The sequence below is a fragment of the Sesamum indicum genome, linkage group LG12 (assembly GCF_000512975.1).
Source record: "Sesamum indicum cultivar Zhongzhi No. 13 linkage group LG12, S_indicum_v1.0, whole genome shotgun sequence".
NCBI classification, from domain to species: domain Eukaryota; kingdom Viridiplantae; phylum Streptophyta; class Magnoliopsida; order Lamiales; family Pedaliaceae; genus Sesamum; species Sesamum indicum.
The window spans coordinates 3672983-3692377 of NC_026156.1; the positions used below are offsets into that span (position 1 = coordinate 3672983).

At 36.6% G+C, this 19395-nt stretch overlaps 2 protein-coding genes across 5 annotated transcripts; both read right to left on the reverse strand.

Moving 5' to 3' along the window:
* Nucleotides 232-11781, reverse strand: LOC105175473. Its single transcript, XM_020698417.1, has 14 exons — nt 10139-11781; nt 9900-10016; nt 9607-9815; nt 9308-9518; nt 8937-9174; nt 8679-8826; nt 8288-8593; nt 3594-4917; nt 1793-1957; nt 1514-1704; nt 1201-1411; nt 863-1100; nt 625-775; nt 232-543 (listed from the first exon to the last, which is right to left on the reverse strand). The coding sequence occupies exons 1-14, from the start codon at nt 11439-11441 to the stop codon at nt 232-234; spliced, it is 5124 nt and encodes a 1707-aa protein (XP_020554076.1). The 5' UTR covers nt 11442-11781.
* LOC105175474 (G-type lectin S-receptor-like serine/threonine-protein kinase At1g11330) lies at nt 12421-16480 on the reverse strand. Of its 4 annotated transcripts, none has more exons than XM_020698193.1 (7): nt 15005-16467; nt 14639-14737; nt 14325-14530; nt 14042-14252; nt 13646-13877; nt 13425-13575; nt 12421-13226 (listed from the first exon to the last, which is right to left on the reverse strand). In XM_020698193.1, the coding sequence occupies exons 1-7, from the start codon at nt 16296-16298 to the stop codon at nt 12999-13001; spliced, it is 2421 nt and encodes an 806-aa protein (XP_020553852.1). In that variant the 5' UTR covers nt 16299-16467; the 3' UTR covers nt 12421-12998. The 4 variants fall into 4 exon arrangements, with proteins under 4 accessions (XP_020553852.1, XP_020553851.1, XP_020553850.1 ...); XM_020698192.1 differs by having other exon boundaries at nt 12421-13292; nt 14325-14476; nt 15005-16461; XM_020698191.1 differs by having other exon boundaries at nt 12421-13292; nt 15005-16460.

The following is a 19395-nucleotide window of genomic DNA, read 5'->3' on the forward strand; positions in this document are numbered from 1 at the left end:
CTTAACCACTTGAAAGAGAAGAGAAGTGTCAAAATGAAATGGGTACATCTTACATTTAATTTTAGTGTACTGTTTCTAAAACTTTTCCTATCTATAACGACTGAAGGGAAACAAAACCTACCAATACCAATCTTTTTGTTTGAGTTTTCAACCAAGTGGTCGGAAAAATGAAGTTCTTGGCCTTACAAGAGATATATAGTTAAACTAGCAGGGTCGCAATTTTTTTGAACACTATCGACCATCTAGCATAGTTACAGTGACTTGGTTGACGGTGCATGATTCATCTGGTTTACTGGAAAACGAATCAGTGTCAGCAGGCCGCCTTCCCAGGCAATATCCTGGATGCTTAGGCTGTGGCATTGATACAAAATCGCTGCTTAACATCAGGACTACAGTTGACATGTTCGGTCTATCTTCTGCGTGCTCTTGGACGCACAAGAGGCCGACTTGTATGCATCTCATTACTTCACTTGCCGAATAAGATTCACCTGCTGCTGTATCCATCAGCTCCAATCCTCTTCCTTCCCTGTACAATTTCCAGGCCTGTAGAATTCCAGGTTATTTCATGTATTAGTACTTTGCTGGCAGAGACAGCATTTGGCAGTTTCCAATAACCATACTTACGTATGCAAGAAGATTAAGGTGGTTATTTGTTTGATAGAATCCCCTGTTTTTCGTCCCGCTCACTATCTCCAGCACGAGCACTCCAAAACTGAAAACATCAGATTTTATGGAGAAGAGGCCGTCCATTGCATATTCAGGGGACATGTAACCACTGCAAAAAAAGGATTATGAATTAAGTGAAACTCGGCAATAATTAATCCCTTGGATTCTTTCTTTAAGGAACTCTTCGGGTGCTTACTATGTTCCAACGACTCTTTTTGTGTTTGCTTCTGTCTGATCTCCTCCAAATATTCTTGCCATGCCAAAATCTGATATTTTAGGGTTCATTTCTTTATCAAGTAGAATGTTGCTGGCTTTGAGATCCCTGTGAATAATTCTGAATCTCGAGTCCTGGTGAAGATAGAGAAGACCTCGTGCTATCCCACATATGATGTTGAACCGCCTTTCCCAGTCGAGCATTGAACTTTTATCTTTCTCTGGAAAAGAAAGAGGGGACTAAGCACCAACCTCAATCCAGCTATAGATCAAAGCCATATAGAAAATGAAGGCTAAAAAGTGCTGATCAAGAGGACTTACTGAACAAAATAGAATCCAGGCTCTTATTCTCCATGTACTCATATACCAACATCTTCTCCTCCATTTCGATGCAGCAGCCAAGTAGACGAACAAGATTCCTGTGCTGGAGTCTTGCAATCAACTTCACTTCATTCTTGAATTCATCTATTCCCTGGCCAGAATTTTTCGACAGCCGCTTCACTGCTATCACCTGGCCTTCCACAAGCATGCCCTGATGCAAAAAAGATGTAAGATTTCTACAAATGATAAATTTCTCCATTTAAAACAGACATTTGCCCACTCAGTGTTTAATTTGTTATATAGATTTATTTACCTTGTAAACACAGCCAAAACCACCTTGACCTAGCTTATTTGCATTGGAAAAGTTGTCCGTAGCAATTAACAGAGAACTGAGATCGAATAACGGTAAATCTAACTCATCCGCTGCAGTCTCACCAGAGTGATCTCTTTTGTTTGGTATAGTTGCTACATTCAACAGAAAGTCTTGACTTCTTTCCCTCGGACCTGTATTGATGGCGAAAAGCATATATGAAATGTACTTATAACATGTAATTATATAAGAACGCATGTTGACTAGACACATGCCCTTTACCTCTATGCTCTATGATATTTTTCTTTGCGCTTCTTGATTTTCCCCTCTTCCATACAAAGAAAACTGCCAATCCAACTAGCAAAACCCCAACAGCAATTCCAACAGCCATGACAATTTTTCCAGTCTTGTTAGAATCATCTCTTGTCCCAACAGCTCCTGACCGTTCTAAAAGTGACAAGAGAAATGTGATACTGCAATCAGAAACGTAATCGTTTACGCTAGCAACAATGCTTGAGAATCACTATACATTGATCATGAACAATTTAACATCAATGACTAACATTGTTCTCATCATTAAATCTTCTAAACATAATAATGAAACCAAAACTGTTGTATTTTGTTTGGAATATTCAAACTTCCAGTTGCATGGGAATACTGTTTTCATTCTGCAGTTTCATCAAACAAAATATTTTTAGGAAAAGTTTAGGAGAAAACAAGTCATCTGTTGGAGGGTAAAGGCGAAAACACAAAAGTATGTAAAAGTACTGAAATAATGCCATCTGGCTTGGTAGGGCCCAGGAATGTATTTCCCGTTCCCTAAATGAAAAAATTGGATGAATATAAGAGTAGATTTACGTGTCTGGCCCATACAGGGCCAACCAAGTAATATGGTCGGCCGTTAGGCGTTGTGGTTGTTGGGCCCTCAGAACCTGGCCCCGAATCCTACCCACTATATACCGACATTTGTAGAGATTCGCACCCTCCAACCCTAATTTATAATTATCAATTAACCAAAAATCTTTCCCTCTATTCCAAATCTATCCATCTAAAATTGTACCTCACTTTAAGGTTATTACATTTAAACAAAATTTTAACAGTTAACTTAGTACATCATTACTTTAGAACACTAAATTAAAAGGTATAACTTTGTTCTAACAAATATAAATAATAAAATAAAACCCATTATTTAGTACCATCTTTTTTGTATTTAATGATTTAAAATATTGAAATATCAATCCATTTGTCGTTCGGGTAGGTGGTAGAACATTGATAATGTGACAATACCATTAAAAGAAAAGATGTATGCAAGTAACTGAGGTACAACACGATGGTCTGTATAAATGTAGATGAGTAATATCTAAGCATGTAAATTGAATACAAATTAATTTTAAAAGCCAATCGTGCCATACATATCAATAATGACAAATGGCAGACTCAGTTGATGTGTGATCATTCATTCATTTTCAAACATAACATACATATCATACCGATTTTTTTTAATTTAAAGAATTCGGACAAGAGCGGTCTACTGTTCGATGAGCTATGAATTAGCTTCACGACTTGTTGAAGTGTTTGAATTCGGATTAACAAATGTGAATGTACTTCAATTTTTAATTTATTGTCCCCTTCTCTTGTGAACTGCATATACTGCATTCCACTCCACCCACCTTGTAATTGGCTGTCCAGTTGACTTTGTCTTTTAAAAAACAAAAATTCCTGTTGGGATAATAAAATTCTTTGTTCTGCTTATCTCGACCCAACCTCAAAAATGCGCAGCCCTGCCTAAATGATTTCTGACAAACATATCATGCCAAAAAATGCTATGAAATTCCAATAATACTTTCCCACCAACTATACACCTACCCGTCCTAAAGATTGCGACGTGCATTTAACTTTAAGTCTTTCAACTACATTATTTGAGCCATGTTTTTACAATTTCACATGTGATTTTATAGAGTTACCGCAACTAATTAGTCCACAGTGATATTTCATTATTATACCGATTTGGAAAAACCTGTGATGATACCATACTACTACCCAAGCAGTAAAAAAACTAAATTAATTAACTATATTTACATACCTAAATCAGCGGCGGGCACTCGAACGTAGAAGTCCTGTCCACCTTCCGCCACTGCGTACTGCCGCATATCATAAAGATCGTCGATCCAAATGGCGCAGCCGGTTCCACCGCCGGTGATATTTATGTTGGAATAACCCCGACAGGAGCAATTTTTCCGGCACAATTCTTGACACTGATCTAAATTCATTTGCTTGTCCACGAAAGCCGTCCCGCTCTCCGGCAATTTCACATGATTCAACGTCAAAAACCCATCACTTCTGCAGTCCAATTTGCTTACCCGAAAGCACCCGTCCGATCCATCTCGCAAATTCCATGCCTGTGGATTTTTTGGCTCGAATCCTTGTATGCACTTGCAAACAGGCGAAGCATTAGCATCGCAAATTCCGTAGACCCCACATTCTCTGTATCGGTCGCATTGATCTTTAGGGGCGTACCAGAACAAACTCCAGATTTTGGTGGCGGGAATCCAGATGAATCGTTGTAGCTCGCCAGAGTGTTTCACCATCAATCTTGAATAAACTGATTTATTACTCACATCGAAGGAGTAAGAGACTTCATCTGGCTCCATCACGAATAGGAAGGAGAAAAGTGTACTTGATTTCATTTCTGGGACGCCGCTAAATCTTAGCCCGTTCCATGGTCCACTTCGATAATATATTCTCTCTTTGTTCATCAAATATATCTCGGGAAACCCATTGACGTCGATCTGGAAGCTGTAGTCACCGGAGGAAGGATCATCAGCGCTTTTCCAGGACGTTATGTATCGATTTAGGCCCGTTTTCGAGTCCCAACCCATCTTCATACCCGGCAACAATGTGTTGGTGGGATAATCAAAGCTTTGCCAGAGGTAGTTTTCTGGGTCTTGTTCATTTTCTGGGCGGACAACGAAGTTTCCATTGTCCAGTAATTCTGCAACAGAGTTCTTGGCCATGCCGGAGTGATTTGATGACCATACGGATTTCCCTGCTTCATCTACCAGAAGTAGGTTGCCGTCATCAGGGCTAATTTTCAAGATTCCTGATGAATTTCTGAGAGGTGAATCTCTGTTAGCAACCCAAACAATAGTTCTCTGTTCGATGTTCTTGTACCATATTCCGATGTACCAATTATTTGATCTGGCGTAGGAGAAGAAGCCAAGCTCGAACTCTTGTCCGGCGGAGACTAAGGTCTGGTCTTTGTCGAGGAATTGGGTTGGAGTGATGAGATCAATTGATGTGGAGAGCAGCGGGAAGAAAGTAGTTAATGCAATGATGAAACAGGAAACACGGACGACAGGGTGGTGCTTAGCGATGTTTCTCATTTTTTCCAGGCGGAGTGTTTCTCTTTAATTTGGTGGCCAACATTTGGCATCTGCTGCTGGCGTTGGTGCTGCTGCTGCCGTGCTGGTGCTGGTGTGGATGAAATTCCTTGGTTTTAATTAAGACACACGGAAGTGTTTGATAGAAACTGAGGGGAAGACTAAAAAGACCTCATTCATTTCTCACTGTCACTGTGTTTCTATCTCTCTCTATATATTATAAATTGGGCTGCATTTATTCTCCTGCGTTCACAATCATTAATATCTAATCCTTGCAAATTTGAAATTCAAAACTTTTACTAACTCCCCAAACATAATAATAATAATAATAATAATTGGGAATTATACTTCTCTTTCTCGAAATTTGGTGTAATTATATCTAAATTTTTTGTAATTTAAAAAATTATATTTAGCATCTATAAAATTTGTTTTCGTATAAACAAAAAACTACTCCATTTGTCAAAATCCATCGATTTGTTGATATTGATAAAAAAATTTAAAAAAAAACCTATATTTACCTCTAATTGACTTATTACTGATTTATTGCACATCAGGTAAATGTTCTATAATCAAATTACTCACATACATCTCCACGCTTTAATTCATATGATGAGGTATATAAGAGTAGTTTGGTCGAACAAAAATTATTTGACATGCAATAAATCAATAATAAATTAATAGATGGTAAATATCAATTTTTATTTAATTTTTTATCAGCACATTCAGAAAATTTTGACTGACGGATGGATTTATTTGTTAGATGAAAGCAAATATCAAGAATGCTAGATATAAATTTTTAAATTACATGGAATTTAGGTATAATTACACCAGACTTTAAGGAAGATGAATGTAATTATCCCTAATAATTAATATTATTATTTTGTAACAATTTAAAATAAAGGTGGACCTTTTTAAAAGTAAAAAACTTACAAGATGACTAAGTCCGAGATAAGAATGTAAAAAGGCAAACTTTGATCGAGGAAAAAAGAATGACATTTCATATTCAATCTTAGAAATACATAAATATCATATGAGCCAAAGTGTACATAAATAAATAAAATAAAAGAATGGAATAAATAAGTAGATTCTTGGTCGGAGAGGTATATATGGACCCGTTTGTAATAGTAGAAAGGTGATATTGGATCAAACTAATTGATTACATCTGTCTTCCGAGGGCGCCCCCTTTGACGAAACTAAAATAAGTGGAGTACAGAAGCACCTCTAAAATTCCAATTAATGATTGACTTTATTGTAAATATTAAGGAATACCTTCAACATAAATCTCTTCATCATGTATTTAAGTGTTCAATTATTCAAGAAAATTTATTTTATATCAAATTTCATGTGTTGTATTTTAGAAATACGAAGATATATACAGGTAAGGAAAATGGCTTCGAAGTTCTCTGGATCAACCGTTCGCAAACTTAGGAATTGTCACTGAGAGTCTACAAGACAAACACACATTAGAGCCTAGCTGAAGGGGATTCCGGAAATGGCTTTTCCATAGTCAAGTTAGTAAGAATCTCCAAAAATGTATGGAGAGTATATAAGTTGGATAAAGTGGTTATGACGGTGGAGAACTATATTTATATGTAAGGGTAGATTTTTACAATGTAATACGATCTATTGGATCGTGTTTTAATCTGACGGCTTCCCATGGATCGTACCAGGACCCCTGATAAAGACAGGTGGTGGTTCAAGGGACTAACATTGTGTGGATAGTGTAGTGCAGGCGGCTCTGACAATACTTTTATGATATTCTGTCCTTTGTCTTCAGAGGTCTCCAATAACTTTTCGATACTTTCGTTACGTAGGTCTTGTAAGGTCCTACTCTTTATTACACATACCTTTAATGATGTTGCTTGTCTTGACCTTCATAAGTCTCTTTTTGAATGGTGAAGGTCTCAATAAGGAATGTTGGGAAATATCCCCACATCATCATCAAATTTATAGGTAAATATAATAAATTTGACGTATGACTGATATACAATTAAAAAAAATAATTAATTATATAATAAGTATATCATAATTATCATATAATTAATTTGATTCGATCAAACTTAATTTAAATATTTTTTTTAATTATTGCTAATTAGGATTGAACTTTCTTTTTAGAATTTAGGAAAGCATCAAACCCTATATATTGATGTCCGTCTTATAAATATTTTTGTCCAATGCCTTGTTCATACTAAAGTGAATTAACATATATAGACAAAATATTCAGTTATATCCTATATATTAAATATTTGATTATTTCTCAGAAAAGTAATTGATTACGAAACATTACATAAGTTGACAATTACACTCCTAGACTATTTTATTTCAACCCTTGATTTCAAATTTGGTTCAACATAACACACGCTTTAGAATATGAGTGTTCCTAAAATAATATGTTTGGTAAAGCATATCGGACACCTTATTCTTGCTTTGGTTTTGTACCTAATTAGTGAGGGTCAAACCGATTACCACAGCTTAACGTTTCTTTATTCAAAATAATCAGCCTCTATTACCTTTTCATCATTACTATATGTAAACTACTAAGTCTCATCAAAATTGATTAATCACCCCATCACATAGTAATTGTGGGTATAATTTTTTATTCGGTTGGATCCATCTGACCAAAATTGAACGTACGTCTGATCCGCATGAGAATACAAAATTCGAAGTGGTCAAACCCGGAGTGAACCAGAAGCCAAAATCAAACCAACCAATCGAGTTTCATTTTTCTTACCCAAAAAAAAAAAAAAATGAAATATATATATATATATATATATATATATATTGAGATAATTACACTCCACTAGGGTTGGTGTAATTATATATAAATCCCTATAATTTAAGAAATTATATCTAATATTTCTAAAATTTGCTATCGTATAATAAATAAATCTCTCCCTTAGTTAGAGTTTATGAAATTCGCTATAATAATAATAAAAAAACTGAATGAGAATGGATATTTACCTTCGATTACCTGATTACTGACCTATACCAAATCAAATAATTTTTAAATGGAAGTAGAAAGTAATATTGATTTTAGATGTGATATACACCAATTAGTTATATGGTTGACGTGTGTGTATATATATATATATATTACATATAATGAGTATATTCAATACAAAGCACCGCAGCAGCATAAGATTTAATATGAACTCAAGCATGTGCCTGCCCCGAGCGTGATGGGGCAGCTCAACTTTTCACACCCGTCTGAAAATTCGTATGCCCGTATGACAATTCCGGGAGCGCTCTCTTTCTATTTCCAGGGTTCAATCATGAAAAGTAATACACAAAAACGTGCAGCAGAAACCTCTGTATCAATTTGGATGAACAAAATTTACGGTCTTATTAGCACATATTAACATGAAAGGAGGAGGAGATATACAAATGCCAAGAATTATCGACCAAGAATTGCAGTAATGGTCACACTGTTTGAGGATACAGCATCTTGAATTTCGTTCCACATATCGGCATTTAGATTATGTCGCATTGATGTAAAAGTGGGTTGTTTGGGCAAAGACAAGGTAGCCTTCTCGCTCTCCAGCATCAATACAACAGTCGGCATGTTGGGCCTGTGATCCGCCATGTCTTGCACACACAGCAACCCTACATTCACGCATCTTACTACTTGTTCCTCGGAGCATGAATTTGAGATTGAAGGATCTACTAATTCCATTGCTCTGCCTCTATCCCAAAGATCCCATGCCTGTCATCATAACATTTTTCCATAAACACACGATAGATAAATGTTGATGTAGTAAGGCTGTATATGATCAATTGTTTACACTTACATATCCAATGATATTTGAGTACTTTGTAGAGCGGAAGCTAGTGTTTCTTCTGCCAGATATGATCTCCAGGAGCAATACTCCGAAGCTATAGACATCAGATTTCAGGGAAAACAGGCCTTCCATAGCATACTCGGGAGCCATGTAACCACTGCGCAAATATCAATTCTTTTTAGTTGATATAGTTTTTTGAGAAAATACAAACAATTCTTTTTCGTTATTAGAATATTGATGTAAACGTTTAAGCCCTATATCACTTACTATGTGCCCACAACCCTGTTTGTGTTTGCTTCATTTTGGTTCCCTCCAAATATTCTGGCCATGCCAAAATCTGAAATTTTTGGGTTCATCTCTTCATCCAACAGAATGTTGCTGGCTTTCAGGTCCCTGTGTATTATTCTAAGCCTCGAGTCCCGGTGCAGATAGACAAGCCCTCTCGCAATCCCTTCAATTATACTAAAGCGCTTACTCCAGGCTAGTTGGGCTTTCTTATCAGTATCTGTAATGAGTGTGATAACAAAAGCCAATAACTGATGTTAGTTAGCAGAATTCGTTTCTTGAAAACTAAGAATGATTTTACAGTGGTTAATATCAAGTAATAAACAAATCAAAGAACAATCTAAATGACTAACCAAAAAGATAAGAATCCAGGCTTTTGTTGGGCATGTACTCATACAGTAGCATCTTTTCTTCTCCCTCAATGCAGCAGCCCAACAGTCTGACTAGATTCCTGTGCTGTAGTTTGGCAATTAGCATAATTTCATTCTTAAACTCCTCTAACCCCTGACCAGATTTCCGTGAGAGCCTTTTCACGGCTATTTGTTGGCCCCCTGGTAGCGTGCCCTGAAGAGAATAGACCAGATCAGCACATGTTAGATGCTCAAGAAAGCACTGAACTTCAGACTTCTGCCATTGCACTTGAACTTTTTACCTTGTAAACATGTCCAAATCCTCCTTGTCCGAGTTTATTCTCACTGGAGAAGTTGTTCGTAGCTGCTGCCACATGGTTGAAGTTGAACATGGCTAGTTCATTTCCAGTTGGTTTCTGCCCTTCAACACCAAGGTCACAAGGGCCGGAGAAATCAGTTGAAAATTCTCCACTTGGACCAACTTTGGGCATTTCATTTCTGTGTAAGATCTCTGCAGTAAAATTGAAGATTTTATTCGTACATAGTTAACTCACATATAAATAATTAACTCATATATGCTGTAGTACAACTTTACCGCTGCACTTTGTTTTGCGCTTCACGAGCAACCAAATTGAGACACAAACAAGAAGCAAACCGGCTATGACAATTGTTATGATAACAATTTTGGTTACATGACTCTTGTCCCCTGCCACTAGAATAGATTGCTAAAGATTAGAACAAGATCGAGTTTGCATCAACAAAATTTTCCATTTCTCATGTATCCTGATCATAGCAATTTTATTTGTAGCAAACAAATTGAATATTTTGACTTACCAAGTTCTGAATGTGCACGCCGGATGAACAAAGTGCTCCCTTCCGCCTGAAATTGTTGAACGTCAACCAAGTCCCGGTACCATATCATGCATCCAATTCTTTCAAGAAAAGCATAGGCGGTGCAAGAACAGTTCTGAAGGCACATATTTTGACATTGTTGAATGTCCTCTCGTCCCACATAATCCACATAATCAGGCAACTTCACGTTTGTAGCCGTCACAAAATCATCGTTGACCTTGTTGACAGATAGACTGTTGTTCTCCATGCACTGTAAATTTGTCTGCCTAACACACCCACCGGACCAGTTCTCTCTGCTCCACTGATAAGTATCCTTAGGCACAAATCCTTCCATACAACTGCATTTCGGCACCTCCACCTCATTACATTTTCCGAAAGGTCCACAATGGTTATACCTATCGCATTCGTCACCAGGATGCAATTGTGTAAGGCTCCACTCCTTGCGTTCATCGACCCAACTTTCCAGCCTTTGGATTCCTTCCCAGTTTATCCTAAACTTAATTAAATCAGAACCATTCGATTGGGAATAAATGAAGTATGCCTTTCCAACAACATCGGCTTCAGTTAATAGCCTAAAACCAGATAGTATAGAAGTTTTCATGCCTGGAACCCCTGTAAATGTGAGTCCATCCCAGTGCCCACTTCTCCACCGTCGGTTAGCCCCGTCCCATATCACTATCTGTGGTGACCAGCGAGGATCAATACCCATAGAATAGTTTCCTGGTGAAGGATCAAAAGCACTTCGCCAAGAAGTGAAAACACGTCTTTCTTCTCCTCGCACATCCATGTAAACTTTCATGTTTGGCAAATATGTATCTGTTGGATGATCAAAGCTCTGCCAGAGGCCCCTACTTAAATTTTCACTTCCAAATAAAACAAGATTGCCGGTGTCCATGAGAACAGCAGTAGAATTACTTGATCGAACTGATAGATTGGTTGACCAGACCACATCGCCATTCCCATCCATAACCATTAAATTACCATCATTTCCAATGGTTAATACTCCACCATTCCCTGAGATTGGCCTTTCTCTATTTGCCACCCATACAACCGATTCATTTCCAACTTCTTGGTACCATATCCCCACATACCGAGAACCTGATCCTTGAGGACCAAAGAATCCCAACGCGAATCTCCCACCTTCTGAAATCATGGTTTCTCCATCTCCTATTGATTGACCTCTTGTAATTCTACTTGCCGCCAAACTGAAGACAGAAAAGCAATAGCCCGTTATCAAGAAGCACCAAAGCAACAAATATCCATAACATCTAAGACTAGAATCCATTTCAGAATTTGATGTGTTTTACAGGGTTTTAACAGTTGAAGAAGTTTCTCAATTAAGAGAAGCAGGGCTCGTATAACTATGGGCACAAGAAGAGAAGATTCTTTGAGACCCGCCCCCTGTGGATTTGTATGGTTTTAATGTAAAGATGAGAAGATTGAGTTTGACTCCTCCCAAGTTCTCTTTTATTGAAGATTCTTCATTGACCAGCAACCGGCCCACCTCAAACCCCACTCCCGCAGATACACAGAATTCACGTTAATTTCCCGGTGCAACACCACCCACAAAAGAATAAGGCTTTGAAATAGGAAGGTGTGTGACGCTGACGCAAAGGGAAGAATTGAATCTCACACTTCTATCTACAATTTTGAGAACTTGATCGAAAGAAGACAAAGATGCAGCATCACGTTCTGAAAATCCAGGGCGAAAATGAACATCTGTTCATTTCACCTAATTGTGTCTTGCGCAGACAGTGACGCGAGTAGAGAGAAAGGGTAAAAGTTGGCTCCGCCCGAGCCCACACGTCGACCATTTTTGCTTGGTTTCTCACGTGGTTATAGTAGTGTGAATACGATGCAACAACCAGGTTTCCTGAATCTGCTACATAGATTTTTATTTAATGTTGCAACTACTTTTAATTAATAATAACAGGGCTTAATTCCTAAAATTCCATATAACTTGTCCACTAATCCAGCAAATTGAATTTTATATTAATTGTATATATAAAAAGAAAAAGGAATCGAACTTTATGTTCTGTTACGAGAAAAGGGGTGGGCAGAACATGAGAACACACAGGCCCACAGGGTGGCTGGTGAGTGGTGAGGGCCTCGCCTGAGAAAAGGAATTCACGATTGTTTCTTTATTCAGTGGTTGCCCGTTGCCACGCAGAGAAACTGAAAAATAAGGAAGGTGGTGAGCACCATAACTCCCAAATAGGAAAGGCCCATACCCAAAAACTAATAAAATAATATGAACAACGATGTAAATGGAAACAATTGAAAGCAAAGACATAAATTATTACAAAAAACTCTCATCAGTCTGAAACTTTTGACCGCCTGATATTTTGACTGCCTTAAACAAAGAAAACGCCAAACTTAACACGAAAAGCACATGGCTTTATATGAATTGCTACCAAGAATTTATATTGCTGCTTTCAGACATAAAAACAGCATGTTTGTCAAAATAGGACATTTCGCCCATATATTACACTGATCCCAGCCGCGTCTGTTTTCAACAGCATATTAAAGTATATAGTTTCAGCTCATCAAATTGGAATCAGGAGTACAGTGTCGACCCTACATCTTCCTCTTCTTTTATCGATTATCACCATCTATTAGCTAATAATGAAGGTATATATATTTGGTTCACAAACCACCAGATTTTAAAGCATCAAAAACCGAATGGATCGATGCCTGAGAGTCGGGAGAACCTCGAGGATTATCAACACATTTCTATTTGCAGGACATGCAAACATTCTTTTGAATTGAAGAACTACTCCAGGTAGCTTAGGATCTCAGCATTTTGCTTGATGTTCACACATGTGCCTCAGGAGTCCAAGTCCTACCGGCCTTCAACAATTGTCACAGTGATATCATTCGCAGAGAATTTACTTGGACTTGCTTCTGAAGATCTCTGGTGCACAATAAATGCTGGTTGCTCAGGATGAGGAAGATCGACAATCTCACTGCTAAGCATCGAGAGAATAGTAGAAATACTTGGCCTATCCTGTGCTACTTCTTGAACACATAATAGACCTACATTGGCATATCTCAGTATCTTGGGTTCCATCTGCGGATCAAATATTAACGGGTCCATTAGATTTATCATACTCTCTTCGTTCCACAACTTCCATGCCTGAAAATATCCAAACACGGGAAGTTTAAATATGGAAGAAGAACAATTGCAGGCCTGTTGAAATAAGAGAATTAAATACGAAGTAGATATAACTATACTGAAAGTCCCTGTCCTATCTATAAATTAACTTACATATGCTACTAAGCTTTGTGCTTGCTCGTCATTATAGAAGCTGGTATTTCTCCTTCCACTCACAATTTCTAGTAACAGGACGCCAAAGCTGTAGACATCTGATTTTTCTGAGAATCTTCCTTCTAGTGCATATTCAGGGGCCATATAGCCACTGCACACACAAATTAGCATAAGTAATGCAATCAAGTTAAGAAAAACACAATTGCTTGAATTAATCTCACAATGTCCCAACAACCCTTGTTGTGTTAGCTTGATCTTGTTTTCCTCCAAAAATCCTAGCCAGGCCAAAGTCTGAAATTTTGGGGTTGAGCTCCTCGTCCAACAAAATGTTACTGGCCTTTAGATCTCTGTGGATAATTCTTAACCTTGAGTCCCTGTGAAGGTAAACAAGGCCTCGACAGATCCCCTCAATGATGACGACGCGTGTTTTCCAGTCAAGAAGCTTCTGTTTATCTGAATATGAGAAGTATTAACCAAAATATGGTGAAAAGTGCAAACCAAATAAGAATACTTCTGAACAAAATCTAAGCTCAGTTGAGCAATGTTATGTCAATGAAGTTCCTGCTATTATGGAAAATCTGAATATCTACAAATGATCTTGATTGTAATTGACTTACCAAAGAGATAAGCATCCAAACTTCTGTTGGGCATGTATTCATAAACTAGCATTATTTCTTCACTCTCCACGCAGCAACCAAGGAGCCTAACGAGATTGCGGTGCTGGAGCTTAGAGATTAGCTCAACCTCATTCTTGAACTCTTGTAGCCCTTGGTTGGAGGATCCTGCAAGCCTTTTTACTGCAATTTCTTGCCCACTGGGTAATTTTCCCTGAAAAGCAGCAACTTAATCAATCTGCAAATTACAAAGACTAAAAATATAAGGTAGGAATAGGAGAAATACTTTGTACACTGGACCAAAACCACCCTGTCCAAGCTTAAAGGCAGAGTCAAAGTTGCCTGTTGCCTTGGAAAGCATCTCAAATTTAAAGAACGGTACTTCTTCAAGTTTAACGCCATTCACATAATCTTTGGGCAGACTTTCTTTTGAATACCCTGGATCAGTTCCCCTACTTCTGGTTAATAAGCGCCAACATTTTTGCTTACTTCCTGATTCATGAGAATTATGGGAAGAAAAGGTATAGCCGGAGTACATTTGATAATAACTTAATGCTACTAAGCATTCATCAGTGAAGCAAAGTTGTAGTTAATATCTACCTCTGTACCAATTCAACAGAAAGTATGTGCAGATGGTAATCATTATAAACCCCAAAACAATTGTAGTTGCTATGATTGTTGTCTGGTCCTTTTTGTTATCTGTCAAAATGTAAAAGTTAGACAAAACATGAACAATTCTTTTCCTGGTGGTTAGCTATAGAAGTCATAAACTCTGGAATTTGTAATAGAACTTCCAATCTAACCACAAGTAGTATTTATCATGGACCAGAACATTCTCGATATCTTGGAGCTCTAATGTTCTGGAACAATCGGAAAATAATTGAATAGCAGGCAGAAACGAAATGTAAACATACCTTTTCTATTTCATTTATTTTTTTGGTTTGCAGAGAGGGGAAGAAGTGTTACCTAGTTCCACATGTGCCAATCGGATGTAAAGGTCCCCACCGCCACCTGAGAACTTCTGTACATCAATCAAACTGTCAGTCCACTGCATGCACCCAATGCCACTATAATATGCATAGGCTATACATGAACAATTATTCAAGCACTGGCTCCCACAATGTGCTTCAAGAGCAGGAAACCATTTAGCATGATCAGGCAATTTCACTGTCTTTAGCCTTAGAAACCCATCTTGTTTTCCCATTTTTCCAATAGAATTGTTTGTTTCACACTGAAGGGAAGTCTTTCTCGTGCAGCCACTAATCCAGTTGGCTGCATTCCATTCATCAACGTTCTTTGGCTCAAACCCTGGCAAACATGTGCACATTGGAACGGCCTTAGCGTTACAGCTTCCGTACGGCCCACACTTACTATAGACATCACACTCACTTTCTATAGACCACCATGTTACCTCCCAATCTCTTTTCCCATCAGACCACAACTTCTGTTGTATAATTCCTGAGACGTTCAAGACAAAATATGTCAACACAGAAGCATTGAAATAGGTGAACGTCAGATAAGCAGTTCCTGGATTATCATTCACCATATCAACTCCATTTTGATATAAGTAAGCATCCATGTGAGAAATTCCAATGAAAATTTGACCATTATGTGGACCACTGCGCCAGTAAGGATCACTACCGTTCCAGACAACTAATTGTGGAAGCTCTAGTAGCTCAATGGAAGCTGTAAAACTTCCAAGTGCTGGATCAGAAGGACTTCTCCATGATGTCAGTATATTCTTCTCATTTGTTCTTAAATCTGTCATAATTTTCATCCTCTGAATTAAAGAATCTGAAGCATGCTGAAAACTTTCCCAAAGAATCATACCACTCAAATTATCTTGTAACACCAAATTGCCTGTATCCAAGAGATGAGCACTACAATTTGCCACTGACCATGAAAGATTAGATGACCATAACACCTCCTCTTGTCCATCCAAGATAACAAGATTGCCGTCTTCTGACATCTCCACTTTTCCAGTAGAATCATTCAGAGGTTTGTCTCTATTAGCTACCCATATAACGGTCGGAACTGGGATATTATACATTATTCCAACATAACGCTGATTACTATTTACTGGGCTGAAAAAACCCAGCTTGAAGTTTTGCCCATTAGAAACCAAAACTTCTGAATCCCGAATCGACTGACTGACCCTTAAGGTGTCAATGGCACAGGTTAATTCTAAACACAAACAACAAGTTACAAGCATAAAAACTTGAAGCATTGGCCTCATGTTTGCTTTGTGCCTGAAACCCATGAAATACCATGTGTTTTCTTTTATTTGACGGTGAATTTGTTCCTGATTAAAGGTGCAAAAATTTCCTTATTCTTCTATCAATGATCGCATACTTTTCTCTATTCTTGCAGACGTAACATTGTAATAGTTAATCCAAAAGAGAAAATTCTTGGCCGATGAAGCCGTCATATTTGATCATAATTCTATCAAGAAACATCTTCTTGGGTCGAAACAACTGCATAATAGTCTTCATTATATAGTCCTTCACACAAGATCATGCTAGTCAAAACCTAACGCCATATTTATCCCCTCTTGTTGAAGATTCACCTTTGCTGCACAAGCACTGAAATTCATAATATTTTACATACGCAACATCCCTTATTGATTCTTGACTATATAATTGTTTCTCTCTTACCGCGTCTCTTTTTAACAACGCACCACAGCAACATTATATTTGTTTCATTTTCAAGTTATTTTAAAAAAACTAGTGAAACTATACTCAATATTTGCCTTCATTCATTGTTTTAGCATAAATATATATATATATATATATACATACATATACATAAATATATATAAAAAAAATATGATTTGACAGTAAATAATAATTTTTTTCTTCCAAAACATAACATTAAATATACAATATTTATTTTAAATTATCTTCAAAAATAAATCCAAACATACATAGTATCTCTAATAAACTTATTTATTTTTATTCTTCTTTTTCTATCTTCACAAATCATAACCAAACACTCAAAAAAAAAAAAAAACGAATCACATACTATGAAAAGTTCTTGAAATAGACTGCAAAAAATGATAACAGAATACCCCATCACGCAGGGCGAAATTCCCCAGTTAAGCGATTATAATCGAAGGCGACTGAAAACAGATGGGGTTCCGGTGCGCAGTGGTGGAAAGCCGAGATTTTTCTTTTCCTTCGGTATTGAACAATGTCCTACGAACGCATTAATCTGAAACTGAAACCAGTTTCAACACACTTCTTGTCCTTCCCGACTGTACAACGCAACGGCAGTTTTACGTTTGAATTGCAACGTTGTAGAGCTTTTCCAGCTGCTAGTGTGTGTTGGCACACTCCAACGAGTGTGCATTATTAAATAAAAATTTTAAAAAAGTAATTTAGGGTGTAAAAGAATGGGATTGTAGGAAGTTAATAAATAAATTAATTAAATATTTAATAAATATATAAAATTAACAGACTATGAAAAGTAAAATATCAAAATAGTGCTCCAGTTCAATAATAAAGTATAGATAATGAGTGAATTGAAATGTAACTAGTGAACCTTTGAGTTTGGCTAAAGGCTAAAGCTGATTTCGCAATCATTTTCCTTCATTTTAGTGTTATAATATGTTTTATCATTTTTTACATAAGTCGTTATACCACGTATTATTGTTCTACAAGTGAACCTTTGAGTTTGGCTAAAGGCTAAAGCTGATTTCGCAATCATTTTCCTTCATTTTAGTGTTATAATATGTTTGATCATTTATTACATAAGTCGTTATACCACGTATTATTGTTCTACATAAGGATTAAAGGCATATTTGATCTTTTAATTATATTCTATTTTTATTTTAGTCTTTAATTTTTTTAAAATTTTATAGAATTGTAAAATGATTCTTTTAATTTTTTAAATAGCTTAATTTCAAAACACCAATAGTCAGAAAATTGTCGCAAATTACGGTACACAAGAATATTTTTATAGCATTGCAATTCATCATGATACTCATACGACACTAGTATACATGAGAATCACGTGCCAATAATATTGAGCATGTGCTATTTTCCAACGAGTTGGGACAATTTTTCTCCGATTGAAGTCTCAAAATTGAGCAATTTAAAAAGTTAGAGAACTATTTTGCAGTTGTAGAAAATTAAAGAAATAAAACGAAGAATGGGTGTAATTAAAAGATAAAAAATGCGTTTAATCCTTCTACATAAATTGTGGTGATTAATTTAAATTAATTGATCAGAAATAGATAGATCCAGCGCGCATGCAATAGAGAAAAATAAACGGATCCGTTTGGTTCCAGCCTAATCCATGCATGCTTGAAGAAATATTAAAGGTAGGGGAAGAAAGACAAATTGGGAAGCAATTGGAGGGTAAGTTGTTGAATAGTTTTTGCTTCTCTGTTGGGAATAACACATAAACATTGCATTTTTATTTTTTAACTTTTTTACTTGTCAAACAATTATATCATTACAAATGTTCTTTTTACTAAATAAAAAATAAATTTTTAGTTTTTTCGAGAGATAGAGAGAGAAAAATAAAAATATGTATTAAAAATAGAGAGCTTCTGCCTGTTTGTTAATAACTTCATACTTCGAGAACTCACCATTCTGCTGCTTATACTAAGCCCGATTAAATCATTTTTCAATCGTTAAAAATCAATCGATTAGCTTTCACATGATTTTTATTAAGTTTGGAGAAATGAATTTTAAATATTTACAGACTAATTGCACGTTTGTGGTGTTTAATTATTAAATTTTGATTACTTGTGATATAGTTGATATTTTGTATACTAAGTGAATGAATTGTTGATGGCTGACCATATTTTTAAAAATAAGAAGTAATTTAAACATTCAAATTTCGGAGCAGCCAATGCAGCATTAATAATTCTTTATCAAATATATTAGCAGTCCCGAGGACATATTTGAACATTTCTCAATATTTTCACCAAATCTTATGAAATAGGATTTATTATCTCATTCAAATTGGGAACCACTGCTAATATTTTGTAATAAAAGAAAATGTAATTAAATAAAAGAATTCGTAAATGCAAGTAATATTTAGCAGTGTTTGACTTATTCGTTTGGTTTTAAATTTCTTACAGAAACATGTGATCCTGGGTTTTATCTATTTTATTTTACTGAAGTGGCGGAAAGCAGTCACGGGCAAAGGCAGGCATTGAAAATTGGTTCAATAATTAAGGAGTCCGTCTCTCCATAACTAATATAAATGTTTGTGGAAGGATAATGAAGCGAAATATTAATGCTGGGCACGACGCCACCAGGCGCGCAGTTTAACGACTACGTTTCCGTGTAATTTCCAGGAAGGACTCTGACAGAACTCTCTGTTGCTTCATCCATCTGCCCACAAAA